General features: G+C 37.4%; 1 protein-coding gene across 1 annotated transcript in view; it reads left to right on the forward strand.

Moving 5' to 3' along the window:
- The window catches only part of CNTN1 (contactin 1), a 212,273-nt gene that overhangs the window by 173,199 nt on the left and 12,062 nt on the right, over positions 1–27,012 (forward strand). The window contains exons 16-23 of the mRNA XM_050982023.1: positions 1,409–1,567; positions 4,764–4,913; positions 8,333–8,403; positions 11,672–11,906; positions 15,461–15,564; positions 21,727–21,913; positions 23,743–23,855; positions 24,993–25,149. Coding sequence (XP_050837980.1) covers positions 1,409–1,567; positions 4,764–4,913; positions 8,333–8,403; positions 11,672–11,906; positions 15,461–15,564; positions 21,727–21,913; positions 23,743–23,855; positions 24,993–25,149 — 1,176 coding nt within the window. The remainder of the gene's footprint in view (positions 1–1,408; positions 1,568–4,763; positions 4,914–8,332; positions 8,404–11,671; positions 11,907–15,460; positions 15,565–21,726; positions 21,914–23,742; positions 23,856–24,992; positions 25,150–27,012) is intronic.

Raw genomic sequence — 27,012 nt, forward strand, 5'->3', positions numbered from 1 at the left:
TAAATTTGTACCCAGCGGAACTGTGCCCCATTGCTAAAGCAACTACCAACCTTGGGGTTAGTTGTGGGTCCAGTATCAGCTTTCCTATGGAGCCTTTTCCTTTTCCTATGGCCCTTGGTGTTTCCTGAGACATGCCATTTTCAGAAGCTGATGGTGAGGTGAGTAGCTGTGAGAGGTATCTTTTGAAGAAGGAAGGACAGCTGTTGGGACTGACGAACCTTTCCACAGTTTCCAGTCTGAGGGCTTCTGGAGGAAACAGTCTTACAGGAGAATGTGTCTCTCATCAAACCTTACCTGTGTGTGTCCTTAGAGCTGGGATAGGAAATATGCTTGTTATCAGGGTGGAGAGTTAACCAATAGCCCTCATCTTAAAAATCAGCTCTTAACAACAATTTCTACTTCCTGCATCCCTTGTGAAGAGTAAGAAGCCGATTCCATGTGCAGTGAAGTCCTCCCATTTAGTCCTTACCTTGAAAGGGAGATCCAGGGAATGAAATTGCTTGCTTGAAGGATGTATTCATTGAAACCAAGGAACAGCAACCTATGCTAGTATATGCTTTTGTTTCTGTTAATTTCATTTGAGTCCTTTGGCTCAGCTGTATGGAGAAAATAAAGAGCTCAAGAGGAGCTGAAAATACATTTGACACGCTGTGTGTTTAGATCTGATGTAGAAATCTCCTTCCATTCTTTTTTGTTGTTTTGTTTTGATTCTCTGTGGTTTTTCTGTAAATAGTGCAGAGAAATATACTATGGTATTGTTGGGTTTTTAATATTCTCTGGGACTTGTTCAATCAGGTTGTTGGATAATTATCTCAATCATGTTGGCATATTATTATCTCTGAATGTTGGAGCAGAAAATACTCTCAGTAGTCCTAATGGATTGTATCTGTTTTTAAAGAACAGTTAATATGTATCAGATAACTGTGTATCATATGAAACAGAAGCACAATAAAAAACCAGAACTTTGTGGGAACCTGATGAGGGGTTTACCATATTGGGGTAATATGAAGGCCAAGAAAAATTGGAAGAGATGTATAGAAATCTCTTTTATGGTGTGATTTTTGTCAACATAACTTGCAGCCAGGGCCTATGTGGCACAAGCAGAAGTGTAGGTTAAAGGTGGGCCCCCAATAAGGACAGCATGAGGTGGAATTTGAAAAGGAAAATTTTTTGGTTTTTTTCCTGAGCTCAGTTTTGTTTGGTAAAAATTAATCTTTTCACTTAAGATTATCCCAATATTGATGAGGTGAGAATCATGGAAGTTTTATTTGGTAGTTATAAAATGCAAGAGCAGCTGTCCTCTGAATCATTCCATAGAGTATTAAAAGTTGATGAAATTTAATATTTTCCATATATTTAATTTGTTAATTGTACTATCTTTTTTTTTTTTCTTCTTTTCTTTTTCCAGGTCCTCCAGGCCCCCCTGGAGGTATAAGAGTAGAAGAAATTAGAGACACTGCTGTAGCACTTACCTGGAGTCGTGGAACAGACAATCATAGTCCTATTTCTAAATACACCATCCAGTCAAAAACCTTTCTATCTGATGAGTGGAAAGATGCCAAAACAGGTGAGAGTAATGTCAGAAGAAATAAAGACAGTAAGTTTTAAAGTATGATTGTTAGAAAGTTTGACTAATCAGAAAGTAATCACAGTAGAGGGAAACCAGGGATGCTGTTGATTTACTGTCCTGTCTGTGTCTTGTCAGCAGTTCTGTTCCCAACATTTGGAGGGCCTGAACTGAATATCAAGAAATACAGAAAAGAACCAGCCAGAGTTGCTACCTTCTTTTTTTACCTCTTTCCTTGTTGCCTGAAACGTTCAACATCAACTACAGGAATCATAAAAATTTATTTACAGTTAATTTGGATGAAAAGTGGATGTGGTCATTTCTGTATTTGTTATGGAGAAGGCTGTTTAAAATTGTCTGCTTTTTCCTGGGAGCAGACTAAGTTCCAATTGCATTAAAACTGGCACCCCTAGAGAAAACATAACTAAGATTATCCTTCTAACCACTGGATGTCATCATTGTGCCACAAAAATGCAGTTAAAGAGGAACATACCTGAGCACAGGACATGCTAACGTTTTGGGTTTTTTTTTTTTTTTGCAGGATTTAACATAAAAGCATAAATTTTTAAATATTTTTAAGCTACTAGTATCTCTGAATGCTTTATGAAGGATAGCATTGTCACAAGTTATACAGAATTTTCCTATCAATATGTTTGATTATCCCACCCTTATAAATGACAAGTGCTTTCCTGTGGAATTAAGATATCACATGCTCAGCATTTCTAAATACTAAGAATAGTAATAGTTTCATTGATTGTCTTTCATTTAAGTTTTCACTTGAAACTACAAGCATGTAGGAAACAGACTGACATATTGGACTGAAAAGTTAGATATAGTAGGCCTCCTGCCTCAGATCATATTTTTCTTTCAGACTATGTAGTATATGAAGTTCACTTGGGCATAATTGCCTCCATCAGCCAGCACTGATATTTTTAATTGGAAAATGAACCTAGAAGGTTCTGCAGCCCCTTCTTATGTCTTCTATCTTATTAAATAGCTTCTTTAAAATAGATTTCTTTAAACTTTAAAAAAAAATGAATGGAGAAATTAGAGCTGTTCAAATACCTGATTATTTGGTTCAGTAAAAATACATGCAGCAGGGAGGATCCTTTTAGACTAGCCTCTACTTTTCTCAGGGTAAGTTAATTTTATTTCTACTTCATTCTGTACTTTTCAAATAAAGAAAATTAGGAAATATGAAGAATTTCAGGTGGCAACAAATACTGTTTTGTTTGTGCTGTGCATTATTGGGACTGGAAATGGAGGTGTAAGAGTTAACATAAGCCCCGGTTTCAGGTCTTCATCCTGTCTGACTCAGAGCAGAGACTTGAAACCTCTCTTCTCACTTCTTGGGAAGATTCCCTATTTGCAGTGTTATAGGCATGATGGGATGAACTTCTCTGCACCTCTGAAGTTCTCTGCTTCTCGGAATTACTGAGATGGTCTTTGAGACATGCAGTCAGACTTTGAATCTTACCCTAAAGAATGCTAAGTGGGATTTACATCTTGGATGGGACAGGGAGGAATCTAGATTGTTGAATTCCTTTTTAGAGACACTGACACAAAAGATATACATTATTAAGTTCTGAAAGGTTGACAGTAACTATTCTGGTGTTTTCAAAATCATTACTTTTTCATTTGAACCACACTTAATTTTTTTAAATAGATGATTCCCTCAAAATAGGTAAAATCATCATAGTAACCATCACTGGCATCACTGCATGCTTTTACCTAATTGCTGAGCTGCTCCCATTTTGATTCAGTGTTATTAACTTTCAGAATAATGAAGCATGGTGAACAGTCCAAATTGATCTGTCACCAAATGTTTAGGCTATCAGTTAATGCTGCTAATTTTCAATGTGTGAAACAAGAAAATATACTTTGGCATTGCCTTTTGGAAATATTGTTATTATTACTACTAACATTATTCCCCTAGCCAAATCATTCATCTCAGGTTTCATAATACTGAGTGTATTTGTGAAAGAAGTGTATTCTACTTCACAGCATGGAAATATGTATGAATGGATTATGTAATAAGTTGTTAACATTTATGTGGCTCTTTCCAGTGAAGGGGATTCAGATTCTCATTGTGCCAAGTGTTCATAATGGTTCTGGGAATCTGTGGGAAAGTAAAATTAAACTAAAAGATCAGATATCCCAGGAAAGACAGTGAAAGAATGTTAAATTTGTATCATTACTTGGATGACATGAGAGGTTTGCAATAGATGATTAGACAGAAAAATAATCTGAGGAAGGATGAGGGAGGGTGGTGGTCAGGTAGAAAGAAAAATGGAAAATGTGTTCCTTTCTCTTTCAAGACCTCACTTTGGAATGAAATGTAATGATCATTAGGAAGAGGGAAGTGGTATCACCATCTAGTGCTTGCTTACACTGTTGTTGCCTGTGTTTTTTGCAGGCATTGCATTTATATTTTAATTCCAAATCAGCTGCATTTCCAGTGCAGAATTTCTCAGTTCTCATCCTTGTCTGAACACAAGACTCTAGTTTGACAAACAACTCTTGTTTGTATATAAATGAAAATCCTCTGTCTTTCCATAGCTGCAGACAGCTACAGTGACAACCCCTATTGTCTGTGAATTGCAGACAGTCATGAGTTACTCATTTTATTTATGATAAAGAGGCTCATCCTTAAGACAATTACAAGTCTTTTCACAGGAATTGAAAGAACATTTACTTTTCTTGATCAGAACCAGATAGCAAGTTATAACATGCTCACTAATTAGGTGCACCAAATTAGGACCACATTTTATAAACCACTCTTCATCAATTGATTGAACCCTACATGTCTAGCCCTTGTCTGTCCATGTAATGAATTTTTATTTTACTGTTTCTGCATTACAAATTTCTCATTGCATTTGTCTGTAGGTAAAATGAAATTCTACAGCTGCAATATGTAATTAGTAAGGAAATCTCATAACTACATGTACTTGTTCACATCCAGTTAAAACTGACATGTCAATAAGGGTTTATACAAGATAGTGTCATAGCTTCCAAATTCCCAGTCACTGCTGTGGGTACTCTTTGTAAAATGTGATATTCCTAGTGTACAATGTCGAGTTTGCTTCAGTTTTCTCTGTGTGGTCGCAGAATAGTGCAAGTTTTTTGCAATCAACCACACTGTTGCTGACCTAAGTGGGAAAATGCTGATTTCTAAAGCATTTAATCTTTTTTTTAGACCCATCAGATATTGAAGGAAATATGGAATCTGCGACAGTGATCGATTTAATTCCATGGATGGAATATGAATTCCGGATAATAGCAACAAACACTCTGGGGACAGGGGAGCCCAGCATGCCATCGCCCAGGATTAGAACCGAAGGCGCTCGTACGTAAACAGAAAATGTCAGGGGTTTTAAAATGTGTTTCTTAAGTTTTACATTTTTGTTCACCGATTTTGTAATTCTAGGTCTTACCCTAAAAGAAGCAGTTTGTAAGATCCAGTGGGCAGAGAATATATTTTCAGCCACCCACAACTAGAGATTGTAGTAAGCAAGTACCAAACTACGACGATGTGATAGCATCAAAGCAGACAGAAAAGAAAGATCATGATATGGCAAATTTGTCTTCATTGCTAAAACAGAATCCTACTGCATCTTTTAGAGCTCCCCTGCTGTATCTGTCAGCCAGGCTGTGTGTGTATGAGTGTGTGCACATGTTTGGGAGTGTGGTTCAGGACTTAGGAGAAAACACACATGTATTTAACAAGGAAAATGTCCATTTGCCATTTGGATTGTATTCTAACTAAAGAATACATTGCAGGATATGTGTTCTACTGATAAATGCCAGTTTTCTGTGATTGCAGGTATGGTTGATGTCTTCTTTAATCACATCACCTATGTGACATTATCCAGCACAATATATTCTCTTATCAGAGAATATGGTTGAGTCTGGTTGCTCAGTGTTCACAGCTCAGAACATATTTAAGGATATTTTTCAGGCTCAGGCACATCCTTTTTTATAATGAATTCTCTAAAATTAGGACTTAGATGTTACTATTCCAGATTATACGTTCTGGTTTTACTGTACAGAGGAGATAACAGCAGTGTCCTAGGGGGTAATGTATCACTGCATAAAGACTGTATTCCAACAAACCTGTATTCCACAGAGTAGCACCCACTTGCAGTCTAGATTTCTTTACAATTGTTTCCCATAGCTTGAGTTTCAAAACTGAAAATGAAAAACCGAAGTGTGGAAAACAACTTTTGCAATTACACCTGCTGGGTCTTAACTTTGATTAGATAGTATTTTCAAAATAAAATGTATTTGCATTGTAAATTTCAAAACATTCACTAAAGACAAATTTGGTCCATTAAAATTTTGTTGCTTGGGGATAAAGAAAAGAAATTGGTTAAATTATTTTGGATAAGGAAGGAAAAGCCACAGAACTTTAATATTAAAGTAAAAGATAATCACTTTCCAGAAAATTGACTACTAACATCATATGTTTTATGACTCAAGAGCTGCGTTTGAAGGCCCAAGAATCTACAGGAGAATTCTGGTTTACAACACTTAAAAAGTGTTAGATAAGACACATATAAGGGGAGAAATAATGGACATGGGGTAGTGGGGGGAATAGGGATGGTGTCCTGCAGTTTGCAGTGTGCTATGTTCATGGAAATTTTTGTAGCCTCCCCAAAAATGGCATACTTTCCAGTTTTGTAGCAGGATTTATCTCTTTTGCAAGAAGTGGTCTGTTTATTTTGTTGCCTGATTCCCTGGACAAAACACCCTGCTCTGGCAGGCTGTGTGACAGTTTTTGGCAAACCATGTAAAATGGTAGTATAGTCTTCTTAGGCATCAGTCAGCACTTCTTGTCATGACAAAATAGGGTATAAGGAATTTACAGTTTACAGATTAACTTCTGTACCCAAGTGTGTTTTCTGACAGGAGCTGGAATTTGTTATAAGCAACAGTAGGATTTGGGTTGTGCAGTCAATATCAAAGGTACTACAGAAGCAGGATGCACAACTCTAAGTACATTTTAATGTAATTCTGAAAAAGTTAAATAACAAACAAAAATCCATGTCTACATATTGTAGTTATGGGTAACATTTTCTGTGTTAAATAGCAATAAACAGTGCTGTGTCTTTGTTGTACTGTGTGGGTGACTGGTAATGTCTGTTACACTTAAAAGTTGTCAGCATTTCAAATTTGAAGTCTCTCTTCTGGTAGATAACTAATTTCAGTAACTTATGAACATGCTAAGAATGTGTGCAATATGTTTTATTTTAATGAAACAGTTTGCTTCATCAATAACATTTCCTAGTGATTCCTTGAAATTCAGTGGATCAAGGGCTGGTTTCAGTGTGTTTTAGCTTCTGGGTGCATTAGAGTAATTGTCTTAGTACAGCTGTCTTAAGTTAGTTACCTGGTCTTAACAGAGAGAGAAACTTGGGTTTAATAGTTGGGAGAATGGGGAAGATACTTTTGAAAATAATGACTTGTTAAACTTTAAAGAGGGTTTTTTTAGTTCTTTGGCAGCCTGTCTATCTATCTTCTTTGACTACTTAAGCATTCTAGCAACCCTCTGCTTCTAACATATCTCTAAAGCTATATATTTGTAATAGATAGTGTGACTGCAAGGTCAAGTAACAAACTCCAGCTTTCTCTCAAATTGTCATATGTATGTTTAGTCTTGAGCTCCACTAATTTGTTTTCAGAAAGGACAGAAATAAATAATTCAAACCATGCACTGAATGCTGATTTCAATTTCAAATTTATTTTTACATACTTTCATCCTGTCTGAAAACATTAGTTCTGCTCTGCATTGTGTTTTCTTCAGCTGACCCTCAGAGAAGGCCTCAGCAAACATCTTTCTTACATAGTGCTTGAGCACTCTGACTCACAGCTTTCACTGAGTAGTGGAGAAAATGCCTGATCCCATCAGAAATTTTACAGGCATACATTAATTTAGGTAGGGCATATAGCTCATACATGCATATCTGATGCATAATTAATGCCCTGTAGATAAGCTATCATGTCCTAAGTTTTCAGTGGTGCACTGTGTGTCCACATTGAGTGACAGCAGATATATCCACAAACACCACAGAGGATAGCAACAGAATCCTTGTACGCAGTGCAAAGAGTCTGAGAGAAGTGACAATATAGCAATGATTTATAGTGGAGTCCTTGAAAGTATCCTGCTTTACCACCCAGCTGTGCACCAATGATAGATCAACAGATCATATTTCATTACACAGAAGATCAGTGTAAAACGCAATTAGTAAATTATGAAGTTCTATGTCAGTTTTGCTTAGGTACATCTACCCATCCTGAACATAACTATCACGAAAACATGTGCTGCTAATCTAGAATACAATGAGGCTGCCAGTGCTTCAAAGATAGACCTATGGGTTTAACCTTACACATGGCAAGTAAATCCATTGAAGTAGGTGTAAATGACCACAGTGTGTTGAGGTAATTACATGTGCAAGTCCACGGTGCTTGAGCCCTTGGCATGCCAACATCTAAGAACAATACACAGTGTGCTTCTTTTAAGACTTGCAAGAAATTTTCCATTCCTGAATATTCAATTAAATATTTGTAGATAATAGGGGGAGAAGGAAGAATGATTGCTAGCTATGGTTACAGCTGGCACATTTCCTGAAGCAGTAGCTATGCATTAGTCTTGGCAGATTGCACACCATCATTACTTTAATTGTGTGTGCCACGTGTGCTCATTGGCCTTGCAGCTGTCTGCTGCATACTTTGTAGTAATTGTTCTTGTCTCTTCTGTTTCCCTAGCTCCTAATGTGGCTCCTTCTGATGTTGGAGGAGGGGGTGGAAGCAATCGAGAGCTGACAATAACATGGATGGTAAGTATTGCGCATGCAAGATGGCATGAAACCTGTCCTATCTTATATCTGATCTTGCTCCTCCTGAAACCTGGGAATGGTTTTTCTCTGGGTCTTGTGAGAACAGGATTTGTATATAATATATAGTTTTTCAGACTTTTCTCATTAAAAAGTACATGAGAAGGAATGAGGAAGAGAGTATCTTAGGGGTTTATGTGTTGGACATTTCTAAAATATAATTTAAAACATTCAAAAACAAAGAGATTGAAACACATACTGACTATGATAATCATTGAAAGCAGGCTTCATTCTGCTATTGAGGCAATGGTTTTGAAAACTTACCTGTATTGTGAATATAGGTAAAGCAAGAAGGGAAAAGAGACACCAAGGTAAGAGGAAAGCAAGTTGCAGCACAAGAGAGGACAAGGATTTATAAACAAAGTTGCATAGGCAAAAGCAGCATGAAAAAGATAACTGAAATCTACTGCAGGGTATTTGGGGAAGCTAGGGAGAAGAAATAAAAAAAAATGATTGTTGGATTCCTGTCAGAGCCTATGGATATCCAGGAGAAACAGAAATACAGCAGCATTACCTCTGGCAAAGAAAGATGGTTTTGTTATGCTTGAGAAAATTACCAAGTTTAGTTTCTTTTCACCTCTCTGTTCACTGTTGTACGCCTGTGAGATACATATGGCACATTATGCCATTTTTGTCTTCTGGGGAATAGTTGTTTCATATGTAGCAGCTGAATTGCCTCTAGTTAGAGTGCTTTTTCTTGGGGGAAGTAATGTAAAGATGTCATAAGTCCAATTGCATGTATGTTGTATAGGGATTCTCCTTATGAATATGCAGATTTTCATCCATATGCATATTTTCTTCTTTTTGTACTTAGGATTGATTATATATCTGTGAAAGTTCTCAAGTATGACAGAAATAGCCAGCCATATCTTTGAGCCATAAGATTTGTGCTTTCCTGGATGGGGTTTTTTGGGGTTTTGGGGTTTTTTGTTTCTTAACTGAGTGCAAAATATTTATTCAGTCTTCCTAAGTATTTTAACAGTGAAGAAAATATTTATAAGTTTCTGAAAAAAGAGATCCACAGTTATGTTACAATATTTTGGAAAGGTTGTATTTTAGTTCCCCTAATAAGAGATCAGTAAGTAAATGTGTCCTAATTGGCTTAATTCTGGTCTCTTTGTTTTTGAAATGCAATAGGCAGGTGCAGAAGACCTAGATTATTTTACTTATTTTCCTTCACACCTAAAAACTTTTAACAAACTACAGAGCTGCTTATTGCATTGTATATGAAGACTGGTACTCCTGGCATTTCCAATACAGTGAGAACTTGGCTGTGACCAAACTAAACAAAGGAAATATAACCAGGAGAAAGAATAGTGACTAATGGAAGACCAGAAGTACAAGACTAGTTTAGTAGTTGCTTTAGACCCAGGCAGATTTATATTCTCATTATTTCTCTTACCTAATGTTATGCTTTTCACATCTGTTCTGGGCAGCTCCTTTAAAGAGATAAATTAAGCATGGCTTCAAGTATTTATTTCCCAAGAATCTTCTATCCTGTCTAGCAAGGGTTTTTTTAATAGACACTGTAGATTCTCCGAGTCTGACAGACAACAATATGTCTATCTGTAAGGCTAAGATAAAAATACATATTGATTCCCCCAAATGTGCTGACATTTGCATATGCTACTCTAAATAGTCCTTAATTAAGAAGAGAAGAACAAAATGTATGGCAGGTTCACATGTTGCTGCCAACCCCTTCTCTGCTTCTTCTATGATTCATAAGCCCAGGTTGAATGAGACAGCCAGAGATGCAATCAAAGACTTGTTTTGAAAGAGGAACTGAGAAGGAGAGCTAGGAGTGGAATGTCCATTCTTCCTCATTTTTCCCCATTGTGTTTCCCTCTCCCATTTTCTTTTACAAAGTTTTCAGTGGATTCTGCAAACTATTCAGCTACTTATTTTGTGCAGCCATTGAAGAGAAAGCTGCTTTCAAATTTCTTATAAGACCTTTCAGAGTATAATTTTTATGTGCCATTCCTGGCTTTCTAAAGTTTTCTCTGGCTGAAAATCATTCTGAGGCTAGGGCCTCATCCAGTCTGCTTACTTTGGCATATGAGATCAAATTCTGGTTTATTTTAAGCAGCTAGTTAGAGTGATAGATGCAGAAGATCAGCTACATGGACGTTTCATAAAACCTTGCTCAGAATATCTCCACACATGTTGGTTGAAGTGCTGCAGAGGGCAAACACCTAAGGAGAATAATTAATCTCTGTGTCACTGCTCCAAGACCTTTGTCTCAAGATAAGCTATTTCATCTCTGTGAGGTTTCCATTAGGGAAAAAGGTGATGCAGAAAGCTTATTTTCAGAGGATGCTTCTGGTCAACCTCCCGATGCACAGATGAATGATGTGATTTTGGCTGGTTGGGTGCAGTGTCTAATAGTTGTGGTAAAAACTCTATGGACTGAGAAGGGACCACTGAATGCAGAGCATTGGTAAAAGAAGAAAACTCCATTATGGCAGATTGTTTTCCTTAATTTTGTATTTTCCTGTATTCCTAGGTATAGGAAATTAGCTATAGTTTTAAGAAATACTTTGGACAGGTACCTTTAATGCCTGTACTGAAAGTGGGAGTCATTTCATTAAAGGATTTGCCAGTTAGAAGCTAGGTAGTCTAAATCAGCATCTGGATCCCCTCCATCATCAGTGAAAAGTGGTAGGATGAGTCATTCTTTGAATGTGTCCATCTTTCTTTGGCAGCTGTGCCAGTTGCCTAGGTGATAAACTTTCAGTAAATTATTATAGTTTGGGCCAACCACATAGATTTTCTCTTCACTGTGATTCTTTTGCAGGAATATCTATCTCCACACGTACATGGACCTCTGTACTGGCATAATATGTCTGTGTTGCATATCTGCTGTGCCTCATTCCTTGGGTCTTTTCTTGCTAGCTGCAGCTGTTTTATTGCGCAATTATTCTTGGTTTCTTTCTGTGGGAGATAACATGATGTGTGTTGCACCGAGTTCAGATGAGGAAAAAGTTATTAAAATGTTTTCCTTGCAAATACACTAATACTACAGATCAAACAGGGCCTGTTTTTAAAGGGGGTGGAAGCAAGCCATTGAAGGAAATCGGGATGGAATGGAGGTTTAGTTCAGTGTTTTTACAATATAAATATCAATGCTTCCTGCATTATTTATATTTCATTCTAGACCTAGCTGTTTAGCAAAACTTAACTTTTTTTTTTTTTTTTTTTTTTGTCTCTACAGCCTTTGTCAAGAGAATACCACTATGGCAATAACTTTGGTTATATAGTGGCCTTCAAGCCATTTGGTGAGAAAGAATGGAGAAGAGTTACAGTTACTAATCCTGAAATTGGCCGATATGTCCACAAGGATGAATCAATGCCACCTTCCACTCAGTATCAAGTAAAAGTGAAAGCTTTTAACAACAAAGGAGATGGGCCCTTCAGTCTCACTGCTGTCATTTATTCAGCACAAGATGGTGAGTAAATGTTCCAAATGAGTTTTACACTGTGTGTCCATATCTGCACTACCAACATCAGTAGAACCTGGCACTGATTAGTATAGCAGGATACATTTTCAGCAGGGAGGTTGTGCACTGCCTGCACAAAACACTTGTTCTGAACAGCCAACTCCCACTTTCTGCTTTCTGTGTGATGCAGAGCACTTGGTGGTACTTGGTGGCAATAAGCAATACACAGCAGGATGCTGTGTATTGCAAGATTCTTCACACAGCTTGTAAAAAGATTTAAGAACATAGAAAAAAAATTGTCCTCTACACAGTGGTTGCCCAAAACATTTAGATCAGCAATGTCCCTGTGATCTTAATACATGTATTTGACATATGCTTAATTTTCTTCTTCTTAACAGACCACACAAAAACCTACTATTTTAGTAGATCAGTATCAGAATTTAGCCCAAAATTGTGAAGGAATGATAGTTCAATTGTATCTAGTTACATTTCCAGCTTGTTTAGAGTGTCATATGAATTATCCCTGTTACATACATTATTTGGATTTACATGTTAGAGCTATCAAGTGAGCAATTTAATAGAAACCTCTTTCACATTCCATTAAAATATTTTTCTTAATTCTTACTCTAATTGTTTCACATGCTGTGATTTTAAGGATTGAAGTTTAAATGACATTTCCAAACTTAGAAGGAGAGAGAAAGTACTGGAATAAAGTTTACTTTAAATCACAAGAAATATATACACCATCTTTAATTGCATTATCATCACTCAAGCCTGTTCTAAAAAAATGCAGTTTATTAATTTCGGCCAGAAACCCAAAGAACTGCTAGTATTTTTCTTTCTGTAGAGCAAAATCTCCACAAAGTCAACAGATGTGGACCAAAGAGCCAAGAGGAGGATATGATAACACATTCTCACACTTTCCATTCTGTTCTGTGCTCTGTGTACTTTATGGAAGATTTATGTTCATGGTTCCCATTAGCACTAATGGGAACTTTGCTCACAAATCGGCCACACACAGAGAAAAGACAGAAGAGTCCTCAGTGCAAGCTGGCTGATGGGGATAATACTAATCTTTTTACCTCAGGAAAGCACACCTTAGCAAATCATCTTCAACAGCTGCTGCAACAGCACAGAGGGGTGTTTTTTTGCAATTGTATAAGTGTGTTAGTAAATAGCTATGGTGTAGTGAAAGCAGTATCGGTCAAATTACACTTAAGTATCCATCCCTCCTCAGAGACTTTATCAACAACTGACTGATAAGCTCCCACGTGTTTATGTTAGGATTATCTATACCATGTCAGGAGTGGCAAGTGTGTATGGTCTCCAAGTTTAGGGACATGGTAGAGCCTAGTAGCTCAAAAAGAGGAAAAACAAATGGCAGTAGTGCCAGCTTCCAGATAAAGGAGTCACTTGGGTGGCTGCTGATGTTCTAACACAGACTTTAGCAAAGTCCTGATACCTGATAAAACGCATTTGTGGTTAAATGAAGCCAGATGCAGACTGCAAAAGAAATAGAGCTCAGTGAACCTACTTCTTTGATTTCAAGCACAAGAGTACAAACCTTACCAGTAGTGCTCATAACTCCTATGTGGAGCTGTGACCCTGACTACTGCCTATATCCAATCCAGGAACTTCAGGGCAGGTCAGAGGGAATTTTTCCAAGAGATGTAACGGAAGTCAGTCTGAAGAGCATTGAGAAGAGAGTTGTCTCCTGGCATCAGGACATGAACAAATCACTTCCATACCTTAGAGCATTCTTACTGGCTGCCAACCTGAACTTTGTGTAGTTTTGCTTAGGAGATAATTGTGTGATGACCAATACATTGTCAGTGAAGAGAATATATTGTGATGACCACGTGATTTCTCTTTTGATTGGTAGAATTAGAAGGCTGGAGGAAAGCAGCTGATGCCATCTTTCTGGCTCAGGAAGGGCTGCAAAATATTTATAGAACATAAATGACAAATAGGGATGTAAATTATTTGCAGGTCTTAAACAAGCATGAGCAGATGAAATATTGTTAGAGTATTGTATCAGCAAAAGTCCTGGCAGCTGAAACTTTTCAGTATGAAATTTTTTGCAAAGTTCTGTAATGAATACAGCTGAGAAGAGTCTGAAAGTGATTTGGGAATAGATTAGGTGATCACAACTATTACACCTGTACCTTTGAGTCAGCTAGTGATATTATTACTGTTAAGCAACAAGACTTCTCAAAGGTATTAGGGAAATCTTAAAGCAATGTGGTCATGCAATATTCCATGCAGATGTGTATAAATATCCATCCATACATAAATATAGTGACAGCTTTTGCACTAAGTTGTGTATTCTGTAACAGATCTGTATTTCTCTAGTTGTAACTCTAGGCATTGTTATTCCCTTCAGTGACTAGGGAATTTCTGTGTTCCCACAGAATAAGCCAAGTTCCATGTCTGACAACTGCTAGTCATTTCTGCCATTGCTAGTAGTGAGTAATGATTGCTAGTAATGAGTGCACAGGCCTCTTGCTTATCTAAATTCCTGTCATTGTGAAAACAATTTTGCAATAATGTATAATTTTCTAATTAGACATTTGCATTATTAACAGCCATTGAAAGACAATTACAAAAGGTAACTTTGCATATAAGATTATTTTGTTACCTAGGATACTTTTTATGAGAGATTTTAGTGATTTTTTTCTTAACAGTGGCTGTTTTGATGCATAGTTGACTGGATGCCCAGTTGGAAGATTAGGTGCATATGAAAGCTTTCCTCAGCTAGGGCTGCCATGCCTGTCTGTTGCAACTTGTTTCAAAAGGTTCACGACAGAGAATTGTTGTTAACTTGGAAAACTTTATCTTTTACAGACATTGCTAAGTTTATGCCTTTCTTTATTCCTTACCTCATTTAAAATTCAAGCAGCAGTGAAATGAAACTAGACTGTAATAGTCTAAGCCCTGGATAAAGGTCTAAAACATTATGATGGTCTGTACTCCATGTTGTCTGCTGTTCAGAACTAAGAATGCAAACAAAATCAACTTTATGATGTATACCTTACTGAGAGGTGCTTTGGATTATTTCACACCTTTGTTCAAGTTTGCATGTGCCACTGGACACCTGTGTATCTAATATCTGCTCTCACAAAAATTTGTATTATTAGGACTAAGCTACATACATGAGTATTTGTGTGTAACTAACTTTAAAAATCTCGTGTATATAATGTGTGAGCTGCTGTCCCATTTAGTAAAATATTTCTTGATGCTTCAAAGGCTTTATCAAAGGCTGTTTTCAGTTTACACAAATTTCAGCATGAAATCTGTTGAAGCGTAAAAATACGTAGCCTGAGCCAAGTAACAGGATCATTACTTTGTTTTTACAGAGTCATTTTCCTTACAGATCATCACTGGACTTGAAGTTTACTCAAGAAAAACCAGATTAAAAACTAACACTTAGGTCAGTGATGTCAGAAAAAATATATAAAATACTGAAAATAATATAAAATGCTGAAGTGAGGAGAATCCATGTAAACAAGTATAACACTACCACCGGATCCGATTGAATGTTTAACATATGTTTCATCTTTCAGCTCCAACTGAAATACCTACAGATGTGAGTGTAAAGGTTTTGTCGTCTTCTGAAATGTCTGTTTCTTGGCACCATGTTTCTGATAAATCTGTGGAGGGATATCAGGTGAGTTTAGTAGTGACACTGTCAATCCATTTATTAATTTACTGTCAGTACTTATAGCCAACAATAATTCCTACTCTGGCATTCCATCTCTTAGGGTTCACCTCTCTTTAGTTATTTTGCATCTAGAGAAACAGATTATTTTTGGTGTTATGTACTTCATTACTAAAATAGATTAAAAAAATGCATGTTTGCACTTTTCAACTAACAAAATGCACCATTATTTCATGAAAGAGTATTGTCTCTTTCATGTAATTGAATGCCTGTCCATAACTTCTTAAAGCATATTGAAATTAAATTTTGGGTGTAATTTCCAACACATATGCAGAATTGTAACTAACTCTGGCCCACTTAAATAACCAGCAGTTATTAATATATTTCACCGACAAACCTTATAGTAAGTGGGACTGCTTGACAAATGTCAAAATCCAGTATAACAGAGACACTGCTGTTGTACAAGACAGTGATGTTTTCTTTATGGTTTCTATTCTCTGCATGCTCTTTTTCATGAAAAGAGCTTCAGGGCATGTTCCATCTGGTCCATCTCAATGGTATTACTGGTGAAAATTGTTGTTGTCCTTCTGCAGAAATGACAAGAGCCACAGGCTGGATGCAATGAGAAATGGCCATGTAGTACTCTAGCAGAGAAGTCTTAACATCATCCATGCACAGTGGATGCTGGCAAACTCTGCAGTGCACAGTCTGCTTACTTTGGCTGCAACCCAAATAGGGGTTTGGGTCTTTAGTTTGTTAGTGACTTACCTTGGGAATTAGGTTTTCAGCTACTGAAGATATCCTCTATGTTCCAAAATAAGAACATACAAATGAGTAGCAATCTAATGGAATATTTTTTTAAATAAATATCTATTCATAAATAAGTAATACTTGGGGTTTTTTATTTCCTGATTTTTGTTTCTGTCTCCATGAGATTTATGTAAAACTTTTGTGATACTGTAAAAAGAATAGTGTCCCATGTAAAGGTTGATTTTATACAATACAGACATAAAGTCTTAAAATTACAAGCAGAGGGCACTGGGATTTGAAATTAACACACTAGTATCAGTGGTAACTCCTAATTTACTAAGGCAGCCCACTGGTTTGGTGTCTCATAGGGATTTTGCAGTTAGAATAGGACAGACAAATTGACGGTCATAGCTGAGATCTGTGAGCTGAGCCTGGGCAGCCCTGTAGCAGCATTGCACTCCCAGGCTGGACAGTCTGCCCAGAAACTGGAGCCTTCACATGCAGAACACACACTTGGCAGGCACACACGGGGGGCTTTGGGAATGTAGGGAGTGGCAACTGATGGAGAGTGGCAGCTGCTCTCTCTGGTGGATAGACCAGCAACAAGGAGTGCTGGTAGAGGCTGGGATTACAGCTGTGATAGACCATGAAGATGGATGTTCAGAGCTGTAGTAGGGAATAGGGTGGTAAAACAGGAGGAGGAAAGATAAATGTGGAAAGAACATGGTAGGAGAACATGCCCATACCTTATTAGACATAAAGGCATCTGAGTTGTGTCAGGGGACATCAGGGGAAGAAAGGAGGAGATAGGATTTAGCAGGAAAGACTAGGATGAATGGAACAGTCAACAGAAAGAAAAAGAAAAAAACTGAGAAAAAAAATGTGGCGGATCTTTGAGCTGAAAAAAGAATAACTGTTAAAAAGGTGGAATATCCTGGGAATGGACCATTTGCTACATGGACTAGGGATGTTTGTGGTGTGGCCTTGTTTTGACAGCTGTAGTGTAATTCCATCCACCTATTCGTAATTCCATCCACCTATACTTACACAAATCCATCATGAACTGACTGGCTTGTACATGTACAGTGAGGAGCTACATTAGAATATAAATTTCTTCCTTTTTTTTCCCCTATTTTTATAAGACAATCTTCTGATTATCAGGACTATGTAAAAGATTTCCTCTGGCTAGACAATAAACAGACTGATAGTCCAAAATTACTGCCCCACAATTCTCTATAAGGCATTAATTCTGAGATATTTTTCCCCAGGACAATCACCAGTCTCACTCTAGTAGAAGGGAAGGCAGCAAAAGGAAAGTCCATACTTCTTCACTGAGAATAAAAAAAAAAGACTTGTGTTCCTGAAGATCAGAACTCCCATAAGTCCTGAAGGAGCCATAGGACAGGGCAAAATAGAGAGGGTTGTTCTGGAAGGTTAAGGCTGCAGATAGCATTTGTGAAGTTGCAATAAAAGTTATGGTAGAAGGAGTATTCAAAGTGCATTATAAAATTCTAGTGACTGTCTCTGGAAGGCTCTGTGTCTATTTGCATTGATAAATAGTTACCTTTAAGTTACTGCTCAGGTGTAACACAGGTTAATAGAAACCATCATTCACCAGCACCTTCTCCGTTTCCTTTTGGTCTTTATTATTGCTTGAAAACTGCATAATTGACTTTTGAATGCTAGAGTTTAAGAGGTGGGAGTGCCCTGAGCAAAGAACCTGAGGAATTTCACCTGTGACACAATGCTTCTCACACCAGGAGGAGTCAGATTTTCCTGACACTAATGCATACTGTCAGGATGACTGCCCCGTGGTGATGAGTGTGAGCTGATACATTTTGCCATTACAGAGGAGTATCCTCAGCTCACACTTAAAGAAGAGACAGAGTATGAAAACCATCTCCATCCATACAGAGAATTTAAGATCGATGAGTTCTTACAATAGACTGCTAACAGCCACATCTCTGCAGTGCATGCAGCACCAGTGACACTATTCTTATTTTGCATTGCTTCTATGCAATAGATGTAGGCTTATTTTACTAAACAAATTTATCACTACTCACCATCATTGTGTCTTCGAGAGAATGCTTTTATTAGCATTCTTTCTCAATATAAGTAAAGTATATTTTTGTGTAAGTCCTATGTAGAACCTTCAAGAATATGGAAGCTTTTGTTTCATGATACTTACAGAAGCAATTTCAGTATACTTAAGTTTGAATAGAGGAGAAGACCATCAGTTTTTTCCCTGATTTTAGCACAGAGGGCTGCACTAATTCATAAGGCATTCCTTTGCACAAATCACAATTGGCTTATTTCCCACAAAAACTCAAGGTCTTGGTTGAAATCCCCTTCTGTGTCCTCTGGAAATTTATTGCCTATGGATTACCCTAACAAAGTAAATGCAGAGCACCAGGGATAAGAAGGCTGTCTGGGGCTACTATAAAAGCTCTTTGAAAAAAAGAGAGAGGGGCTACTCAGTAGGGTGGGGAAATATGACCCATTGAAGTAATGTGGTATTTAATTCCAGAGGCAAGAAAGAAATTTCCAAAATTTTTTTGAAAAAATTTCCAAATTTTTCCAATTTCTTTTATTCCAAGAAAGTTTGGAATTATTTAAAAATGAAGTGAGAAATGTAGAAATGGTATAAAGAAGACAGTAGTTTTCTTAGCTCTCAGGGAAGTACTAATTTTTTTTCTTTTCCACGAATTGTTAAAATGGTTCAAATACATAATTATGGCTGTGTATTAGAGAAGAACTTCCTGTGTTCATGACATATAGGTCAGGCAGTATAAGAGTAAAGTCCACAACATTGCAGCCAAGAACTATTGTATTTGGGATTTAAATTTTATTTAATTTTTAAATTCTATTACTTCTGTCTGAAATGTAGTATGTTCTTGGTGAAGAAATTTGCAATTTCATTCATTGTTCTTGCTTGTCTTGTTTGATGCTCTGTGTTACTCTTGTATTACACCATTAGCCTCCCTGTACTGTAAATGAACATTAATATTGTTAGGAGCTTTGCAAGGCAGAGGAATGCAAAGGCTTCCAGAATATGCCACATGATTAATAAAAGCTTCATATAAAGCATGTTTTCTATCTTTAGGTAAAGCTGTTACTTAATTAACATAAGAGATCATACTAAAAAAAAAAATAATTACTTTTCAGTGGCCAGCTAAAATCAACAACAAAGCTACTATTGGTCCTGTCATGGTTAATAAACTTTTGGCCACCGAGAACTTTACAGACCTTCTTTTGCTGCAGGCTAGAAACTTGTTTGAACTTAGAGATAGACATGACGTTCTCTACTCCTGATGTACACGCCCTCTCTCACCTGAGTCAGCCACTTAACTGTTAACACCTTATGGTGTACAGCTGGTTGCATTCAACAAGACCTGCTTATCTACAATAATATGTTAATTATAATCATATAAAAGAAACTCTGACTTGAAGATTACTATCAGACCTTCAGCTGAAATGGCTTCACAGTTTCAGATCCATGCCAGTTTGAAACCAGTCATCTGATGGAGGTTGCCACTGGACTGCTGAAGCCTGCAGAATGGAGTGGGTGCAGAGTCCTCATTTTAGGGTAAAGGCTGTTTAGTTGGGAAAACAGCCACCTTTATAAGTATGAATTTTATGACTGTGATTGCCTAAATTACAGTAAACTGATGTTTAGGATGCTAGTAGATGATACTTTCTAAACAAAATGCAGGACCTACATTTATAGAACTGAAGATTATCTTTTTGTGCCTGCTGGTAATCAGGTGTGCATGCTGAACTTAAAAAGTGAATCCAGTTTGGTCTGCAGATTCAGTGTGATTCTCCCTGCAGCAGGAAAGAGTGACAAAGGCCACTAAGATGTCACATTTATAAGAATCAGAGTGAGTAACCTGTAATACTGGTGGGAAGGACTGTGGCAATAAACATTGACAAGAGACAAGCTCCAAGAAGTATTTAGTTGACAGTAATCTCTGGGTACTGATATTGTTCTCGTGTCCAAAGACATTTGAAGTAGGTAAAGAGAAATCTGCTGCTAAATCCCCTGAATCTCTTATTATTCACCCACAGCATGTGTTCTAAGATAAAAGAAATATTTTTGTTAAATATTGTAATTTAAATGTAAATGGGAGAAAATAAAGCCTCACCAAACAAGGGCTGTACCCACGACTTGTAAAGAAGTGAACCTGCGATATTAACACTTTGGCAGACCATCAGTTCTTCTAGCCTTTTCCTTAAATAAAGTTTTCATGGACAGCTGATGTCAGAAGAACAGAAAGTTAAAACAGTTGCTATTTAAAAACAAAGATGACAGGATACCAATAATGTCTTACAAAGTAAGATCTTTCCTAGAGCTTGAATTTACCAGGAGTGTTAACTTCTTCCTAAAAAATTTTAAATGCCCTCATGTAACATACACAAAATTCATTATGAAGTCAGGCAGAAGCTCAGCAGAAATGCTGAGGGTGAAAACACTCAGAACCAAAATGCAATGGGCATGGCTTTCTGCTCTTTCAGGTTTGTGCAGTAATTTAGTCTTATGCAAATGGTTATGAACCAGACAAATCCCAGACACTGACAGTGTTTCACTCTCATTTGCATCTCACAAGGCCATGCAGAATAGAACCCTGTGTATGTGAGGGACTGTATGGAATGGCATCACTCCATAGGAATTACACTGTTTTCACCTGGTGCTTTGTAATACATAATGAAATAAAGTAGTACCAATCAAGTTCTTGGGAGAAAAAATAAAAAAACCCTCATGGAATTTCTGTGTACTCTTAACTAGCTTTTGTTTTTAAGGTGTTGCAAGCTTACAGTCATGTTTTTTGCATGTTGTATTTTGATGTACTTCTTCATCTACTTTGAGAGATGTTATATTGTGCTATGTAACCTAATCAAGTTCAGCTGAAAACCTCTAGCAAATGGTTACGTACACCTATCCAGACCTACAATGCAGCTAACATGACTGAATACTTTGCTTTCCAGAGAGAGAAGTACAAAAGGCCTAAATTTGTAAGACATTCAAAACAAAACACACCAAAAACATTCTTAGAGTTGAGTCTCTATGAGTGTAAGAAAATAATACTAATGTTCACAGCAGAATGCAAAAACAAAAGAGCAAGAGGAAAAAAGTCTTCTTCTTTGAAGGCATTATCCAGCTCCCAGGCTTCTAGTGACTTAGCTGGGAACAAGTTAAACCACCATGAGAAAAGTTTGCATAATAAATTCTACATTTATTTTTGTTTCTTTAGGCGTATACACAACTTGGTTAAAATCACAGCCTGTAGAAGGAATCCTATGCAATTGCTGTTGATTTCTTTTAGCTGGTTTATATCTGAATATACAGTATAGAAATACTTCAATTTTTATAAAATTTCTTTATGATTAAATAATTTAATCCTCCAATTGGCATGCTTACAGATTCGTTACTGGGCTGCTCATGATAAAGAAGCAGCTGCCCAGCGGGTACAGGTGAGCAATCAAGAGTATTCAACCAAACTGGAAAACCTGAAGCCTAACACTCGCTACCACGTGGATGTGTCTGCCTTCAATAGTGCAGGCTATGGCCCTCCCAGCAGCACCATTGATGTTGTCACAAGGAAAGCACGTAAGTAAATGGAGCATTAGGTCAAGTATAATCGTGTCCATCATGTTTTCAAACATGGCTTCTCCTCCATATACCAAATGTTCTTTCCTCATGTGGTATTGCTTCTTAGTCTGAAAATTTCTGCTAAAATTCTCGTTCCTCTCTTTTGTTGTCATATATAATGGGGATATCTTACAAAAGGCAGTAAAGAGGCTAAGATTGTAGGCTCAAAGGAGGGTCACCTTGGTGCCACATTTCCCTTCAAGAGAAAAGCAAGGCACAATTCTTCCCAAGAATATTTCTGGGTTTCACATTCTCTGAACATCAGAGAAAGAAAACACAATTCTTATCTTAATTGCTGTGCCTGTGTTGTGCTTTTGTGATGGTGTTTTGTTTCCTTGACCTGTCAGGGCCAAGTGTGTCTGTGTGTCAGGACTGTCAGCTGACAGTCACGCAATTGTGTGCAGTTGTGTGCAGAGTTGAGTGCTTGGCAGATTCAGTTTAGATGTAATGTAATATAATGTAATATAGTATAATAAATGAATTAATTAGCCTTCTGATAAAGATGGAGTCAGATGCATAATTTTCTCTCCCCTCATTGGGGGTGCCCTGCAAAAACTATATCACCTGAAAGCTCAGATCAGGTTGCTCAGGGTTTTTTCCAGCTGGTTCTTGAAAACCTAAAGGGATAGAGACTGCACAACCTCTCTGAGAAACCTATTCCAGTCCCTGAGTCATTCTGAGCATCTAGTCTGAGACTCTCAATCGATATTGTGAGTTTTTGTTACTCATCCTCCTGCCATGCGATCTGAGAGCCTTGATCCTTCTTGATAAACCCCCTGCCTGGACAGGGCACTCTTAGGTCCCCTCCAAAACTGTCTCACCTCCAGGGTGAAGAAGTGCAGCTCTTTAACCCTTCCTTCACAAATCAAGTGTTCCAGATCCCCACCAGGTTGCTATTGCTCTGTTGAACTCACTCCAGATTACTAGTGTCTTTCAGGTGTTGGGAATCCCAAAACTGGACACAGTATTCTAAATGATGAGCAGTTGAGACCAGCTATTACTTAAACATCTGTACACTGTCTTCCTGTTTTGTCAATGATGATTAAAATGTGACCAGCTGCCCTTTTCATCAGCAGCAGATTCAGGCAGTCTTGAGAAGTGGGTGATCTGAATCTCACCCTAGAATAAATATACCATAACAGGTTTTTGAATATTGCTCCTGACTCAGTGAGGATACCTAGCACTAGCATTGACTGAACAATGTGAGAAAAGCATCTTGTGTATTTAAAATGCAATTATCTGGGCTAAAAAAGCATACAACTAATTTGAGGATCTCTGTCACTAAATAGTGTATTGTGCAACTTGCACTGCAGGGTTCATTAATAAGAGTCAATTTTATAAGCTTACTGTGTAAGTTATAATTAACGGTTTCTGCAGTGGCATACTGTTATTTCTGCTGATCTGAGTTAAATGATGTAGAAATGGCTGTAAATAGTTGATTATTTGATCCCAATGAATAAATATGACTTATGCCATGTTTCTGGGAGGTTCTGAAGGTAATTGCATGCCAGCAAATGCTGGTGGTCAGTGAAGGATAATGTTGGCCACTTCTATTCTGACAACACAGAAAGGCAGACCACAATGCAGCCACTGCACAAAGCCATCCAAAATTGCCTGGCTGGAGCTGTTGCAGTTCATTCCAGGAAGGAGACTATCCCTTGCTTATATATATGGCAGCCTTAACTCCCATTTTCACACTTTTACATTTTTGCATGTCTTAATAAAAACATGATTGAACATTTATGAAATCTCATTTATGTGTACATTATTCATATGTTGCTTTTCAGCTCCAAGCCAACGCCCTAGAATTATCAGTTCTGTAAGATCTGGTTCAAGGTACATCATCACCTGGGATCATGTGAAGGCAATGTCAAACGAGTCTGCCGTCGAAGGATACAAAGTATGATATCTGAAAAGGTTTTTTTATCTTTATGTATGCTTTGTAGTGCATTTTATAGACAGTGTTGAATCGTTGTATGTAATCAGACTTACACACATTTGAATGCTGAAGAGGAAGGTATGCTCAGCAATTGCAGCCATCCAGTAGGCCTAGGGCAAAGCCAGTAGGCTTAGTCAATATGATGAGAAAATATTAGGGGACTGAAGTTCATTTGGCTGGTAAATCATATTATGGGAAATTTCATAGCAGTGACTGCAAAAACCTTATTTCCCATGATTGCATTTATTGTCTGTTGATTTAAAATAATGCATAGAAAAGTTAGACACTTTATAGTTTTTTCTTTTATCAGTATGCATTGTTCCAGTTTTCCTTTCCCATCTCCATGGGGGTTACAGTTCCTGAAACATGAGTTTTTAAAGTCTGGGAAGGTAGACAAAGGGAAAGGATCTCTACTATCTGTAGATGCAGTTACTCTGTAACCACAGGAAGTGTATATACTGACTATAGGGCATATAGAAAGCTTCAGCTATTAATTCCTGTTCAGTGTTGCTACTTGCTTGGAGTAGGAATATTAGTGTCATATTTTTGATTTGCAAATTTTGATTGAGGAGTTGAACTCCTTCCTGGGAATTGTTAATAGTATTTCACAGAGAGATTTTTTTAGAAAGAAATGGGATCTTTTTTAAAGGTCCCACAGGGCATGTACCATCCCATTTGGAATAGTTTAGCATCATTGAGAGTTAATAATAAAATTGCTGATTGTCTCATTTATGAAAATGCTTATAAATTTATGTCAGAAAACCCAGCTGAGTTCTCATATTTTTATTGATGGTCTCTGCCACCCTGCATTGATATTCTCCACCACTTGATTACTTATTTTGAGTGTAAGTGCTAAAATTATTTTTCAAAAGGTGGCATAATTTTGTAACAGAAAATGAGAAGATAGATATAGAAAAAAGTTGTATTAGCCACCAAGTTTGTTTATATATACATGTGTGTGTGTGTGTGTGTGTGTGTGTGTGTAGTGTTTCATATAAATAAAAACCAAAACTTTTTCATTGAGATACTGTACATACAGAAATGTATCTTCCTGGAAATGTAGCGTTTCAATAACTGAATTTTCCATGACTTTCCTAGGTACTTTACAGGCCAGATGGACAGCATGAAGGCAAGTTGTTTTCCACTGGAAAGCACACAATAGAGGTCCCAGTCCCCAGTGATGGTGAATATGTTGTTGAGGTGCGAGCACACAGTGAAGGGGGAGATGGAGAAGTAGCCCAAATAAAAATTTCAGGTGAGCAGATAACTTCCTTTTTTCTTTGCCACCCTCCTTGGAAATTTTGGACTGGGTGTTTTCCTCTTGCCTGCTATTGAGAGATGGGCACACCTAAAATTGAAAAGGTAGCCCTTCAGGAGTGACTGAGCTGAGAAAAAGAATGTATATTAAAACATTTTTGAGGACTCATAGCACACATACAGGACATTTCTGTAGCAGCCCAGGACAGTCCTGGAAGCACTGCCAATCTTCCAGAGTGCTTTTACTGGTTCCCCCTGGTTACGCTTCTACTTTTAGTAATGTCCCACAAGCATAGCTACATGGTGCAGACCTCATGATCTAGGTGTCAGCTTGCAATAACCCCATAGTCCTAGCACCTTTTGCCTCTATCTCATTCCTTTGACAACTGACACCAAAAGGAAAATAATAGACAACAGGAGTGATCCGCAGACCACTTGCTGGGGAAGTTCCACTTTTCAGTGAAAAGGGGATCTGTGGCACAAAAATGATAACTAAGCACTGAGAAACTCCACATGCTCTAATTCAGAGTGGTCTGGATGATTGGTAAAGAAGAGAAGGGGCCCTGGCTTAGGATAATTCAAATTGGGCTCAATGTTCACTATAAATACAAGTTCAGACATGGCCTGCCCATCTCCCTCCTGTTAGTTTTTTATCTTAAGTAGTTCCTTGGCACTGTTTGATATGAAAGAGAACATATGAATAGACATCAAGGAACTGGATGTTGTCTTTGCAAGGTTATAATTCCATCACTTACGTTGTAGTCTTGTCTTTTTAATTTAAAAAAATAACTTGGGGAATAGAAAGGATTAAATATCAACAATATGGTTGTCACAGAAGCAATGCAATCATTATTGTGTTTTTTTAAAAAGAACAATGCTTATGCTGTATTATCTCTACTGTGAGGGCAGCTGCCTGTGCCTAAAGGAGTGAACCTCCCATCTGCAGGTTTTCAATAATAAATACTGCTTATATAATCTGGTTTGAGCTCATGAGTCTCACCATTTTTGTTTGTATTAAGTTTTTATTTGTATTTTGTGCTAATGAACACCTGCAAAGTTGACCTTTTTTGCCTAATTTTTTATCTATGTTTTTCTGGCTTTGGTGTCTGAGCATTATTTCCTTTTGTGGCTGTTGTTATATTAAAGAGTCTTTTTGTGTCTAATACATTGTTGCCATTAAGAAATGTATCTATACTAGCCAAGGGACTAATCAAATGTTTAAAACACTGTGTGCCTTGAATTTCTCCTCAATTACAGTCATCAGGTCTTAAATAATTTCATCAACTCTTTTCTACACCTCTGCAGCTTCTGATACTTCCTTTAAGACTGTAGATACTATACATGCACTGTGTTCAACTCAGCTGTCTGCAGAGGTATTCTTGCCTCCCCACACATAACTACTTCCAGCATTATTCATGTAAGGCTTTCATTAGCCATTTATTACCTTTCATGGGGCTATGAAATTAAGTTCATCTTGTTTGTCCAATACCATCTCTAAATCCTTCCTGGAATCCTTACTTTCCAGGATACAGTATTTCATCATTTGCAGAGTACCACCACAGTGTCATGTCTCTTTTTAACTTGGTGTTTAATTTTGCCTGTGGCTACGACAAAGCACGGTTGGTTTGAATATTTCAAGTCCCTGTGCTGTCTGAATTTTTATATTAATCTGTTATCTCTATTTGCCATTTTGGTTCCATAGGTGTTTACTTCTGTGGCTTTTGATATAAATATATGGATTGCATTCAGTCTACAGCTGTTCAATGTGGAATTGCACTAGAAATTCAGTGCCCATTCTTCAATAATTGTGGTTTGAAATCTGCTGGCGACTGAATTCTTAATCTCTTTAGCATATGTGTTA

Source organism: Serinus canaria, chromosome 1A (genome assembly GCF_022539315.1).
Source record: "Serinus canaria isolate serCan28SL12 chromosome 1A, serCan2020, whole genome shotgun sequence".
NCBI classification, from domain to species: Eukaryota; Metazoa; Chordata; class Aves; order Passeriformes; family Fringillidae; genus Serinus; species Serinus canaria.